General features: G+C 46.0%; 1 protein-coding gene across 2 annotated transcripts in view; it reads left to right on the top strand.

Moving 5' to 3' along the window:
• IFT172 (intraflagellar transport 172) overlaps positions 1–14068 on the top strand; it is a 34319-nt gene that overhangs the window by 9962 nt on the left and 10289 nt on the right. For both annotated transcript variants that reach the window (XM_057396853.1, XM_057396854.1), the window contains 19 exons: positions 381–434; positions 944–1047; positions 1718–1803; positions 2297–2409; positions 4856–5023; positions 5358–5494; positions 6276–6383; positions 6858–6942; positions 7275–7367; positions 7697–7774; positions 8144–8392; positions 10040–10118; positions 10524–10644; positions 11006–11150; positions 11225–11314; positions 11729–11826; positions 12690–12825; positions 12905–13021; positions 13614–13756. In XM_057396853.1, coding sequence (XP_057252836.1) covers positions 381–434; positions 944–1047; positions 1718–1803; positions 2297–2409; positions 4856–5023; positions 5358–5494; positions 6276–6383; positions 6858–6942; positions 7275–7367; positions 7697–7774; positions 8144–8392; positions 10040–10118; positions 10524–10644; positions 11006–11150; positions 11225–11314; positions 11729–11826; positions 12690–12825; positions 12905–13021; positions 13614–13756 — 2204 coding nt within the window. The remainder of the gene's footprint in view (positions 1–380; positions 435–943; positions 1048–1717; positions 1804–2296; positions 2410–4855; positions 5024–5357; positions 5495–6275; positions 6384–6857; positions 6943–7274; positions 7368–7696; positions 7775–8143; positions 8393–10039; positions 10119–10523; positions 10645–11005; positions 11151–11224; positions 11315–11728; positions 11827–12689; positions 12826–12904; positions 13022–13613; positions 13757–14068) is intronic.

Raw genomic sequence — 14068 nt, 5'->3', positions numbered from 1 at the left:
GATGGAAATGGGCTGTTGGGGGTGCTTTTCATAATAAAGTTTGTCTGAGGAAGGTGGAGAAGTGCCTGTGAAAGGATAGGCTAGAGGGAATACATTGGTCACATGAAGGTCTCTTGTCCAGAAGGCAGTAAGATACTACATAAAGAGAACAGGAGTCTGAAGCAGAGGTTAAAAAAAGGAGAGGGAAGTGAGGAACTTATAAGCTGTGAATGACTGAACAGCAGTGTTGACAGCTGAAGTGCTGGAACATGACTCCTTCTGCACTATAATTCTTCCTATCTGCTTTGGGAATTGAGTGCAGGACAGTGGACCACAATGCCTGCAGCCCTGCACGAGCTGTCAGCCTGGCATTTTGCTCACTCCATGCCCTTGCTTTGTAGGTAGCCTGGCAAGGATCTGGAGGCAATGAGAAGTTCTCCTTCGACACTGAGAGTGTAAGTTGGATGGGACAAGGTGTTACTCATGAATGGTGAGTAAAGCTGGTGTGTGCCAGCAGAAAAAGTGTCATCTGCACTTCTGGAATACCCTGTTTCTCAACACTTTCCTGGATTTACCCTCCCCATGCAGATCCTCATCTGCTTCTTCCCCATACTTGCCTTTTCCACATGCCACGTACAGAACAAACTCAGTGCGTGGACTGTCAAGTTATATAAATCATAACCCTACAGGAGAGAGGAGCAATAAAAGAACAACAGCCAGAGAGGATGTTAGAGGTACAGGATCATAGCTTAGCTCCTGCAGGACTGATAGGCCCAGAACTAAAGTCCCTAACCCTAACAAAAAGCTATCAGTCACAGGAAGAAGCCAGGGACAATTCCTTACTCATCTCAGGGGTTCTGAGTTTAGACTTGCGTGCAGCAGCGTTCTTTTCTGCACACCTCGCTGGTAGGTATATGTGCTTACATGGATGTTCTGTAAATGTGTGTCCCCTTCTCACCTTCAGGTCTGCATGATCTTTAACAGTGGCGAACTGACACTGGTGGAATATGGAAGCAACGACATCCTGGGGTCTGTCCGCACAGAATTTATGAGCCCTCACCTTATCAGGTAAGTGGTACATTTGCCCGTGCAGCCAGTTCAAGCATTTTGTGAGGCTGACCTCAGATATATGCACTTGAAAGTGTCCGACTCTGTAGAACACAGCCCCTAGAAACTTGGACCTGAGTAATCTGCTTCTGACAGTGACCAATGGTGGGGTTTAATTGCTCAGTTACACTTAATGGTTGTAAAGTTTTAGAAGGACTAGAGTCCATTTTCCTCTGATACATGCTTATTGAAGCCTGACTTGGCTATTGCTGAAGAGGGACCTCTTGTGCATATAGAAGCATCTCTGCATCAAGCTAGTCCGTGTACAGCATTATCAGGGAATCAAGATGCCAGCAGGACCTCCTCTGTCCCTCTGAAATACCATACTCCATTTTCTGATTCAAGAGAAGGCAGGATCATGCATTGGTCAGAGGTGGAAGTAGCATAACTGATTTGCTACTGGGGACCGTGGTTCCAGAGGGGCAGCTTCCAGAATGGAGCCATGAATCCGAAAGTTTTGTTCTCACTTGAGGAAGCTATAGGTATTGTGCAAGCGTCAGAGGTCAGAGAACTGCAGGAGGCCCCATGTGCTTGGGGAAACTGCAGGTAAATCTAGTAGGGACTGTGTTATTCAATCCTGTGAATTTAAAGAGTAATAAAGGTAACAGTCATCATTGCCTTCAAATAATAGTGTCCGTATCAATGAGAGACAGCAGAGAGGCGTGGAGGAGAACAAGCGACTGGCTTATCTGATAGACATCAAGACTATAGCAACAGGTGAATATAAACCTCCCTCCCCAGTATTTGTCAGCCTTCTTGATTCCTTTGCATTTTCTGTGCCAAGCAGCATATCCCTGCAGGTCTTCTTTGTATTCACTCTACCAAGCAGCAGATTCCCGGAGGCCCCTTTTGCTTTACCTCTGCCTGGCTGCAGACAGCTAAAGACCAGCCTGTCTTACTTTTGGCAGGTTGGCTGCCTGGTGTGGACAAAGCTGTGGGGTGGCTGTGTGTGTCCTGGACCTGAGATTCTGTGCAGTTCAGTATGATGATGATATTGCTGCCTGCATTGCCTGTGATCTGTGCATGCTAACAGAACGGTGGAAGGAATTACTGCTGTTGATAAGGCAACAAGATAAAATGTCACTGGAGTTTGTAGGGGGTCCTGCCCTAATTAGGTCCCAGGCATCTGATCCCCACAAGAGAGCATTGAATATTCAGCACTTTGTGATATATTTTGTGCTTACACCGTTTCCTCTCTTTCCTTCCCAAGTGGACCTTGTTGGTGGCTACAACACTGGCACCATCAGCCATGACAGCAAGATTGATTGGCTGGAGCTGAATGAAACAGGCCACAAACTGCTCTTCAGGGACAAGAAGATGAGGGTGAGGCAGGCGCACCTGGGGGAGTGTGGCAATATGGCATGCCCGGGGAGAGGTAAAGACAGATAGATACGCCTGAATGGAGGGATGGAGGTGAAAAACACATTTGAAGTACTCATTATTTTTTGACCACTTCTTTGAGAAAGATAGACCATATTCAGATTACATGTACTGGCAGCATTTCATGTTTGTCTTGAATCACAGCTAATCCTGAAGTTAGTTACTAGACATCTTGCTTCATCTCATCACATTTGAAAATGAAAATCATAGGCTCTTCTGCTGTGAGATGGAGACAAGTGGGTTAACCTCAGGATGTTGCACTTGAACATGTGCATATAAAAAAGGTGTTCTCTGCAACAGCTTGGCTTACGTCTGTAAGATGAACTCTCTAATTCTTTAAAACAGCATAGTCACAACCAGATAGCTTGTTTGGTATGGTCCTTGGCTTGTGCTGATTCCCAGACCATGACTGAATGTTGTCTGAGAGAGTATTAGTATGTGCAGGACAAAACTGCCCAGAATCACGGTAATGGTTTCTTTCACACAGATTACAATGTGTAGATACTCACCTCACATCCTGGCAATGTTAGGTTTAATTGTACAGATACAGATGAAGAAGCTCACTGCAGCAGGCAAGATACATTTATCAAATGTATTACAGTTCCACTCAGTTCACTATCAAGTCTTCTTCACTGTTATGAATGTAAGGCTCCTTGACTGCTTGAGTTCATTTGCTCCTCTTGTTTCAAGAGCATCCTGAGAAGAGAACGACGTTCTTGACAATGGTGCAATTCACATCAGAATCTCTACACAGGTGTCCCAGATGCTGTGGCAGCCCCCAGCTACAGCACTGGAGCTCATCACAGGATGTTTTTAATTGCTCCAGAGTTCAGATTCCATTGGGAACTGTCAGTCTGCAGTAGAATATTTGCACTTTGGTTGTACCTCTTTCCTTAGTCCAAGGATGGGTGAAGTATTATGATCATACATGCCTATATGTTAAAATCCCGGAGAACTTTCTCAGCCTCATCTCAGAAGAAACTCTGAATTCACACCTCACATTTCAGGCAGGAACCCCAGGCTTCTTCAGTGAGCTGCTCATCCTTTGTAATTTTTAGCAGCTTGACCCCTAAGATTGCATCCTAGGTTGTAGGGGATGCAAAGATATCTTCTTGCTTTGGAATACAGATCTCCAATTAATTGCCTGTCTGCTTGTTACTGCTCACACACAGGCTGGTTCATTGCTGTCAAGCTTACCAGCTAGCAGCTAGAGTGCTGAACTTTGTAGTGGAAGATTGCAGTGTATGTATCTGCCACCTCACAAACTCTTTACCACAAAGGAGCGTGCTGGAGGTAGCCTTTCTTGCATAAGCACTGTAGTTCCGATTCTGGGTCATCACAGAACAAGGACTCCTAGAATTACTTTTGTTATTCCAGCTGAAACAGGTTTCTATTTGTAAGTGATAGGTACATTTCCACAAAGCTGTATTTTCCTATCATGTGAGAAGAGAGAACTTTCCCAGCAATATTTCTTCTTATATTTATTTCTGCAGTCTTTTTCAGTTTATCTTTGGGTCCTTTAATTTACTGTCTCAACAAGAGACGTTGGCATCATCAAGATTGCTGTTGCTTCTTCTGGCTCCTTTTTAGGCTTCTCAAGAGGCCACAAGGACAGCTTCTTCACTAAATATTGCCACCAGCCTAAGTCAGACAGTACCATGATTCTCCTAAGCTATGTCTGTACATGTTTCTCCAGCCAGTTTGGTATAGACTAAAATGGATTTTCTTGTTCTTTTTTGACTGTAAGTCATAAGACTCCCACAATTCTTTCCTTTTTCTCACCTTTGCTAGGTGAGGACCATTATGACAAGGAGCAGAGATAGTCTAGGACTTTTAAGTTACAAGACATTACACATCTTTGTTATGGCATGTGTCAAGTTATACCTTCCAGATATTGTCAGTTTTGTTTCAGGGCAGTGTATTCTACAAACACCCTCTCACCTTATTGGCAGCAGTTCTTGCAATAGTACTCTACCTAGGATGCACAGTTCAGCCCACAACTGCTGAGGAAGACCATTCTTGGTCTCCCTCTTAGTTTGCTTGAAGGGCTTAAGAGACCATTCTCCTGTTCCAGCTCTGCAACTGAGAGGGAACTGAAGAAGCACAAAGCATATTCTGGTTTATATACATACATGCCTAGCAGTAAGGAAGGCAGGATCTGAGCATGCTGCTTAAAATACTGCAAGGGTTAAAAAAGGACATAAGTCTTGCATAGTAATGTGTGTAAATAACAGTGTGGGAGTTCGGGCTACATGTGTTGGAATAATTATGATACCTAGTGGGTAATATGTTTAGAGATGCTTGCTCAGATGCTCTTACGATGTTCATGTGAGCTAGCAGTCCAGATATGAGTCCAGCTGAGCCTTTGTCTCCTCTTCCCCCTCTCTAGTTGCATCTCTATGACATTGAAAGCAGCACCAAGACTACCATTTTGAACTATTGCTCCTACGTGCAGTGGGTCCCAGGCAGTGATGTGGTGGTGGCTCAGAACAGAAACAGCCTCTGCATTTGGTATAACATTGATGCTCCAGAGCGAGTCACCATGTTTCCTCTGAAGGTAAAACTCTGGAGACTTGGATTACCTCCAGCAGTTTCTATTACTTCCTGCTCACGTGTGTGGGAATAGTCAGGGTGGTATTGCAGAAAGGAGACAAGGAGACCGAAGGGAACTGCTAGTTTCTTCTGGACAAAATATGAGCTCATCTGTCAACTTTGTGACAGGTACTTCTGGCAGAAGATGGACATAGTTAACATAGCAAAGAGCTGCTCAGTGTGAGCTCATTCAGCAGAACCTGAAATGAGCAGAGCTGATGTAGTGCTGTCCTCACATCCCTGCTACTCTGCATACTTTAGGAGGACATGGGAATGTTGATAGCTGGCTCTTCTTCCAGGGGGATATTGTAGACTTGGAACGGCATAATGGAAAGACTGAAGTGATAGTTTCTGAAGGGGTGAACACTGTGTCCTACACCCTGGATGAAGGCCTCATAGAGTTTGGAACTGCCATTGATGATGGGGATTATCACAGGTAAGTGCTAAATAGACCACATGCTGATGGCAGGTAGCCCACTTCACGTAACAGACATCTAAGAGTCAGCAATCCAATTACAGCAGCACAGCTTTCCATACAGAGTTCAAATTCAGGCTCTGAGCATGATGTTGGTGCCAAGTCTGGTTATAATGTGCAGCAGAGTCCTTCAGGAGTTCCACTTTTTCATCCTCACAGCTCTGTGGTTTCAAACTCAGTGGCACAAGAAACTGGCCACTGTGGTCCCAGTGACACTGACAGAAATTCACTGAAGGCAGTTTTCACTTAACTGCAGTGAATAAGTGTGTCTTCCATAGCAGCCAGATGTGAAGTGGTACTCAGATGCTTTTACTGCTGCCTCTTCAGGGATGGTGCATGGAAACATTCAGGAGCTGTGCAAGGTAAAAACTGCCTGAAGCAGCCATGGTAGACACCTGGGCACTGCTGACATAGGGCTTTAAAATTGACCAGCAAATAAAATTCACATCTTCATAGACCTGTTACCACTTGAGAGACTTCTTTGCACCAGGGACTTGCTTCAGACATAACACTTTGGACTTGCCCCACACTGCCTCTAAGTAGCCCAGGCGGGGATGACCTAGATCTCTGAATTTTTACCTGGTATGTCAGGCCCTGTGTTAAACAATCCTTTTCACAACTGGTCACACCCAAATTGCTTTGTTTTCAGTGTAACTCTTGTTAGGAAGCTCCTGTCTCAACATAGGACTTTCTTCAGAGAGCTCTTCTGTTACTGAAAGTCTGCAAATCTCTCTATCTCAAGGGCTACAGCATTTTTGGAGACACTGGAAATGTCTGCAGAGGCTGAGGCCATGTGGAAGACTCTAAGCAGACTGGCTTTGGAAGCTAGACAGCTGCACATTGCAAAGAGGTACAAAAAGAAGCTATAACATCTTTAAGACTTAAACACTCTCTTTGCTGAATCTCTCAGAGAAGCCATTGTCCTGGAATATTCACTGCACTGGAGAATTAAGTGTTCTACTTTCAGGCAAGGTCTTTGCCCTTTCATCCTAGACGGTAATGCTAGAACTGAGGTCAGGAAGACATTGCTCTGTAGCGTAAATTTTTGCTCATGGCAACCAAAAGCAGTATATAGCGAGGCTTCAGGGACCTGGCAGACATGGACAAGCTCAGTGCATCTCTGAAGCCTGGGGAAGTGAAGCAGGAGCCCTCATCATTTATGTGGCTTCTAGACGGCACATATTGGCAAAATCCTTCTCTTGAAGCAGGGCTACCCCACCTCTCCAGCTTGCAGAGCTGGGTCTGCTGCCCAGGTTCTGATTTTCTTCTCTGGGACCAAAAGTGGGCAACAAAACCCACTTACTGACTGCTTTGCTCTTTCCAGGTGCTTTGCAGCTCTGGGCAACATGGCAAAGGCTCAGTTTCTGCATGAAACCAGTATCATTGCTGACCAGGCAGCTCAAGAGCATGTAAGTCAAACTTTTTCTGCTGTGCAGGGCAGCTGCTTTCCTTTTCCTTGCATACACAATTGTCTTCTGTGTCCATGCTCATCAGTATCCTGCTACAGACCAGTACTTGGTTGTGTAGAAACTGTTTACATAATTCTTCATCCGTACCTGCCAGGTCCCTCTTCTGGCTAGTCATTCCATACTGCTCCTGTCTTGTCACTTCTGTGATTCTCAACTGTCTTCTTTTGTTTCTATAATGACACAGACCCCACTTGCAATCACCTCCCTTATAGCATTCCAGAGCCCATTCTTTCACTCAGCAAACTGAGTAAGCTAATTGATGTTGTCTGCAGGGTGGGGATGGTACAGACCATTATCTGGTGCGAGCCCGCTTGGCCATGCTAGACAAGAACTACAAGCTGGCAGAGATGATCTTCCTGGAGCAAGTGAGTAAAAGAAACAAGGAGCAGAAAAGGCATCACTTATTTCTAGGCAGGGAGATTTGTGCCCTGGTGTGAAAGACAAAAGGAAGAGATTGTTTATTCCTGGGAGAAGAGTTTTTTTCCTTGAAACGGAAGGAGGTACCTCTTGTTCCAAGGTATAGGATTGCCCTGAGGTGCATGAAAAGGGTAAGGGAGGATGTATATGCTTGTAAAGGAGATGGTACACATTTTCAAGTGTTCTCTGCACACCTGACCCTGCCCTCTATGAGAGCTCAATGGCAATGTGCCTGCTAAATAGAGCCTCCAAGTTGACACTTTACTCTCTGACACAGAATGCCACAGAGGAGGCCATGGACATGTACCAGGAGCTGCACATGTGGGATGAATGCATTGTGGTTGCTGAGGCCAAGGTATGGAATATAGCTGAACTTAAGTCTTGTGGTTGGGAGTCCATTTGAGGTCTGAGTTCTCTCTACCTGCCCTATCAGGGCCTCACTTCTGCTTGGAGAGGCTCCAAGCAGAAGGGAAAGTTGCACTGTTGTAAGTATGGACCTTGGTGAATAGTGAGGAAGAAAAGCTACTGAAATTGGTTTAGGAGTGTCTGGGGCTTTGAAAAAGAAAGGTGTTGCACAAAGGTGAATAAACCACAGGGTTGTCATTGTGGTTTGTGCTAACTGGGCAGCAAGAGGTCTGGTGCCATCAGCTAGCTATTAAGAGCCTGCAGGGTGAGCAAGACATCTTGCCTTGCACACGTCAACCAATGCTGCATTTCTCAACAGGGACACCCAATGCTGGATAAACTGCGTCGGGATTACTACCAGTGGCTACTGGATACCCAGCAGGAAGAGAAGGCTGGGGAGGTCCAAGAGGGACAGGGAGACTACCTGGCAGCCATCAGCTTATACCTGCGGGCAGGGCTGCCAGCCAAAGCAGCACGGCTGGCCATGAGCAGGGATGAGCTCCTGACCAATGGGGATATCATCAATAGGGTCTCCATGGCACTGATCAGAGGGGAGCTGTATGAACAGGTGAGTGGTCCACCCCACTGGGCTTTCTTCTTAGTGTTATCAAAGCTCTTACCCTGTCCTCTGCATCTGTGAAAGTAGCGGAGGTAATTGTGTTGATAACTGGGAGGAAATCCTAACTGCATCCATTAGATATACATATGGGTGAGGTCTAGAACTAGTTGGGAAGAAGATTGCAACTCATTGGCAACATCAGCTGAGTTCAGTAATAGTCAGGGAGGCCCTTGGGAAAATGGGATAGTCTAAATGGAAAAGCTAAGGAAGAAGAGCAGAGAGGGTTATGAGACAGTCTGACCCTGAATATCAGAGAGATTAGAAGTGATTATTCTCTGTGTCTAATAACACAAAAAATGGGTAACCATTTTTTAATCTGTCACATTAGGTGACATTTAAAACAGAAGGATGTTTTTCACACAGCACATAGTCATGTTAATGTAAGGAAGCAGTGCTGAGTCTGACCAGTATACAGGTTGGTATCCTGGCTAAGAGAGGCGTCTTGCAGATGCTTAAGGAGGAAAAACGAAGAACAGGGCAGGCAAACATAGGGTGGTGCTTCCCCTAGCGTACTTTCATGGTTTCCATCAGTTTGCAGACTGCAGTGTACCTGAACAAGTTTGGGGTTATGTGTAAGAGCTTTTGATAAATTTTACTTTTGTGAGCTTGTTAAATTACTGTTTGAACCATCTATACTTTTTGTACAGTGTTGTCTATGAGTTACCCAGTTCAGTTATGTGTTGTGTGAAAAAAAAACAAACAAAACAGTTCTTTTTGTTGGCCTATTTTATGTGCCCTGCTTAAACTACATTTCTCCAGTCTCATTTTACCTTGGGAATTTTCTGACCATTTCATTTGACCCAAGAGAATTTTGTGCTTTTTCAAACTTGTTACCTTTTCTTAAGCCTTCAGCTGAAAGAACAACTGTGGAACAAAATGCTGCCATATGGAGGTAGGATCTGTCAAAAGCCATGAAATATGATGATGTGAGGACATCATGACACAAACTCAGGAAGCTTCTACAATACAGATTGTCAGAGATGGATAGATATAATTGAGGAAGGGCTGGTGTACACTTGCTCTGTTCTTACAGTCTTTCTCTAGACATGTGCTTTCACCACCATTCAAATACTGAGGAGAATGAATCTTTGGTCTGCCAGAATGGCCTTTCTTGTATTATATTCTAAATTCTACAAGCTTTGAGCTTCACCTCACCCTGTTGGCCACCACCCTTTCCTATGGGGTAAAAACTGCTGCAAGAGACTGAGCTTTCCCCTTCACTACTCATGCCGACAGCTCCGCTACAATCATCTGCATAGTGGAGCTCCTACGGGCCATCATCACAGGGAGGCTGTTGCTGCACCAGCCCCTGTGCAGAGAAGGGACTTTGACTCAAAAACTTTTATCTTATTAGAAGATGGTGCCCCAGAAAAACCCTTTGGGTATTTCGATCAGCAGAGAGGACAGTATTCTCAGCACATGCAGTTTTTCCTACAAGTTCCCTTTACCATCATGTTCTTGGTTAGTAGGAAAGGCATAGCTAATGGAGAGGTCTGTATGACAGGACTGACAAACTCTGTACATGGGACTGGTAGGGTACATGATGGTGTGGGAAGATAGTGGCTCTGGAAACTGTCAGCTTGTATTTGTCATTAGGCTGGAGACCTGCTCGAGAAGGTTGGGAACTCACGGAGGGCTCTGGAGTGCTATTGCAAGGGCAGTGCTTTCCTGAAAGGTACTGTGCTAAATATGTCCCTCCTGCCATCCATCCCCAGCAGGAGCCTAGGTACTCTGGCCTGATCAACATAAACTATTGCCCTGGAGCCCAGAGATGCCTAGATTCTCTGAAGTTTCCATATATCATCTTATTCAATGTATGTATTTTCACATAGTTGTACCCGCACACACACAGAGTCCCAGAACAGCATCCTGTTCCCAAGGCCTAGATCATGCTGACAGCACCAGCATGGGTCTGTTCCAGTTCTCCACAGGGTCCAGATTGCTGAGTAGCCTGTTGGAGCTGGAGTGGATTAGACAATCACCAATCCCCTCCCACTGTGCCCCATCCAAGCTCCATGTTTGCGTCACAGCTCTGCTTCCTTGCTGGATTCAGCACCACAGCTCTCATGTTCCCTTACAGCAGTGGAGCTGGCTCGACTGGCGTTTCCTGGAGAAGTTGTGAAGCTGGAGGAGGCCTGGGGAGACCATCTGGTGCAGCAGAAACAGCTGGATGCTGCTATTAACCATTATATTGAAGCCAGGTGGGGGCAGGTGATGGATGTATAACCAGAAGCATGTTATGAATTTGATAGGATCTGCCTAAATCAGCAGAAGGTTTTGCTTGAGTAAGCCCCTCAACCCCGCTTTGCCAATGCCCCTGGTGCTTATTTGGAGTCTCTGCTGGCCCTTATGACACTATGGATACTTTCCTGCATCTCTCCCAAGGTCTTTCAGCCCTGATTACTCTTCCCTGCCCTTAGCTTTGCAAGTTACTTGGATCCTTTTTGCTGCTCTAATCCAGGGAGAAGAATTAAGCAGCAGACCACTTGTGTCTCCTTGGCTTAACTCAGCTGGAGGAGATGGCTGCTGGCTGGCTGTAAAGAGTTATGGTTTTAATGCTAGGTGCTCGATTAAGGCTATTGAAGCAGCCTTGGGAGCCAGGCAGTGGAAGAAGGCCATCTACATTTTGGACTTGCAGGACAAACAGACAGCAGCCAAATATTACCCAAAAATTGCCCAGCACTATGCAGCTTTACAGGAGTATCAGGTGAGGCCACAGACCACAATTGCTGATGCTCTGTGTGTCACTTAGGACTGCTGAGTATGATCATTTCCCTGCAGGTTGCAGAGGAGCTGTACATCAAAGGAGATCAGACCAAGGATGCCATTGACATGTACACACAGGCTGGGCTCTGGGAACAGGCTCACAAGGTAAAGTCAGAAGTGAAAGCTTCTGGTGATCTCACCCCACTTAGTGAAATGCCTTTCTTTGGGAGGTAGTAGTGCCTTGTGCACCAACACCTGATCAACAAGCACTCTTCCCAAAGGATGAATGCGGGGCCATTCAGTAGTCACCAGGAAATCAGTTCCTGGTATTCACGTCCTGCATGTGCGTTCCTTACTTTAGCAGCCTCATGTGCATGCATCTGTGACACCAAGAGCCCTCTCCAAGGGGGTCAGTCCTGTGTGGTTTGATCACAGTGACAAACAACTACGCATTCTCTGCAGAGCATAGCTGTTTGTAATGGGAAGGAAATTGGTTTCTCCCTTCTTCTTTACCACCATGTATGAAGAAATTGCTGTGCAATGTGCTGTAGTTTCTCCCATGTTTGTTCCTTTTGGCAGCTGGCAGTCAAGTGTATGAGTCAGGAAGATGTGTCTGTGCTCTATATAACCCAGGCCCAGGAGATGGAGAAGCAGGGCAAGTACAAAGAAGCAGAGAGGTGAGCATCTTCCTTGGTACTAGTCCAAGACTGAGCCCTGAAAAAAATGGCTGAAGTGAGTAGAGTACTCATGGCAGGAGCAGAGTTTGGAATTGGGGTTTGGAAAGGTCAGAGGTACTTTCTCTGCATGTGAAGACCTAGAATTGGTATTTCATAGTTCAAAGGAAAGAAGTCACTGACTCTTAATGTATCTTTGCCCACGATGACAGAAAGGAGATTTGGGTCAGGTGCAGCTGTCTCATGTAGCAGAATAAACATGGCAAGGCTTTTTCCCACTGCAGAGTGCTGCATCTGATCTGTCATGGTCAGCTGAGGATAAGATATGAAAAGTGTAGTGTTTCCCATCCAGGTTACTAATGTTGTCATTTCTAGATTAATAACAACACAGTAAGGTTAGTAGGTACAGGGACAAACACAGGTGTATATCTGATGCCATGGTACCTGATCTCAAGGATGCCCACACATGAAAGGGAGCCAGTGAGATCACATTCGGTTTAATCTTTGGAGTGGCCAAAAGTCAGCTGAGCTGACATTGCCATGTTATCATCCCAACAGGACTGGCAGCCTCATGCTGGAGGCCAAGATGAGAACAGATCACAGAAGCCCAGAGATTCCCTCCAAGTTAGAGCTCAGGGTGACAAGTACAAACAGAGGGAATAACTTTGCCCTGTTACAGCTGATGGTGGCAAACAGAAGGGTTCTATCTAAGCAATGTTAAGCCTTGTAGCCCACAACAGTCATGCAGCACACCAGTCTTGCCTCTTAGCAGTGTGCCCAGGACCTGGTTCCAGCTGCATAGGATCCAGAAACTGCAGAGAGTGGTCATGTCCTCACTGAGCTATTGAATATGTTTGTGTTTGCAGGCTGTATATCACTGTGAATGAACCTGATTTGGCCATTGCCATGTACAAGAATTGTAAGATGTATCATGAGATGGTTTGCCTAGTAGCCAAGTACCACAAAAACTTACTCAGTGACACCCACTTGCACCTCGGCAAGGTGAGTGCTTCTCATGGTAGGGGATAAATTAGGCCAAGCAGGAACAAAAGTGTCCCTGACTCATTGTCTCTAATTGCAGGAGTTGGAGGCAGAGGGACGCTTACAGGAGGCTGAGTACCACTACCTAGAAGCTAAGGACTGGAAGGCCACAGTAAACATGTACAGAGTGAATGACATGTGGGAAGAAGCTTACAGGGTAACAATCATTTCACCGCTATCCCACTGTAAGGGATCAGGCTTTGACTGCAGGATCCTGGTAGGAACTGCTCTGTCTCTATTGACTGCAAAATTTGAAGACTTGGCATACACTACCTAGCCTCAGCAAGTGACACAGCACTGGAGGCCCTTGTGCCTGCTGCTTTGCGGCATTGCACCCCAAAAGTAGGGCTTGACCCCTAGCAGCTCTGCAGGACTGCTTTCCTCCAGTTGCTGCTCTGCTGCTAACCACTGCACCATGTTGCATCTCAGAGGTATTGCTCTGCCCATAGCCCCTGCTCAAACACTGCTCCCCTTCAGTGTGGACACAGATTTCCAGGGGTCACTTCTGCTGACCTAACAGTAGAGTGGGCCGTGCTGAGGAGGCAGTAGTGTCTTTTCTACTCTGCCATATAAGCCTTTGTCTCACTCTCCCATGTTCAGTGGTGGCTACAGGCAGGTTCCTCGGCAGAGATCAGGTGTTTTTGGTGCTCCTCATGATGGCAGACATCATGTGAGAGGGGAGTCCTGGCTTGTCCCACTGAAGACAAAATGGATGCGTTAAGCTCTTCTGCTTTCTTTGCTTTGGACAGGTGGCCAAGGCACATGGAGGAGCAAACTCCTATAAGCAAGTGGCCTATATGTGGGCAAAGAGCCTGGGTGGAGAGGCAGCTGTGAAACTCCTCAGTAAATTCGGACTTCTGGAGATGGCCATTGATTATGCAGTAAACAGTGGGTAAGGAGGTCCATCAGCCTAGCACCTCTCTTCCATCTGCCTGACCTGAGAAAAAAGGGGTGGCACAAGATAACTGTATGCACATGGTAGCTGCAGGTTAGCCATACTTCACACAGATGTTCCCTTTCATTGACGCATTCCTCTCTCTGTCCACCTGTTAAGTCTCTCAAGTGTCAAGTCAGAGCTGGGCAGGCAAAAGCAGTTTATCTACCCTTTAACCTCAGCAGGGGGGCCTTGAGAGAGCTGCTGCACACAGGAGGAGGTTTTCCTCATGTCACTGTACTCAAGTAACTGCTTGCCAGAAGAGTTGTC

The sequence above is a fragment of the Pezoporus wallicus genome, unplaced genomic scaffold (assembly GCF_028554395.1).
Source record: "Pezoporus wallicus isolate ANWC-B61680 ecotype Strahan unplaced genomic scaffold, APGP_CSIRO_Pwel_v1 contig_7265, whole genome shotgun sequence".
Lineage (NCBI taxonomy): Eukaryota > Metazoa > Chordata > Aves > Psittaciformes > Psittacidae > Pezoporus > Pezoporus wallicus.
The sequence above is the reverse complement of the archived record's forward strand: the minus strand, read 5'-3'. Positions and strand labels throughout refer to the sequence as shown.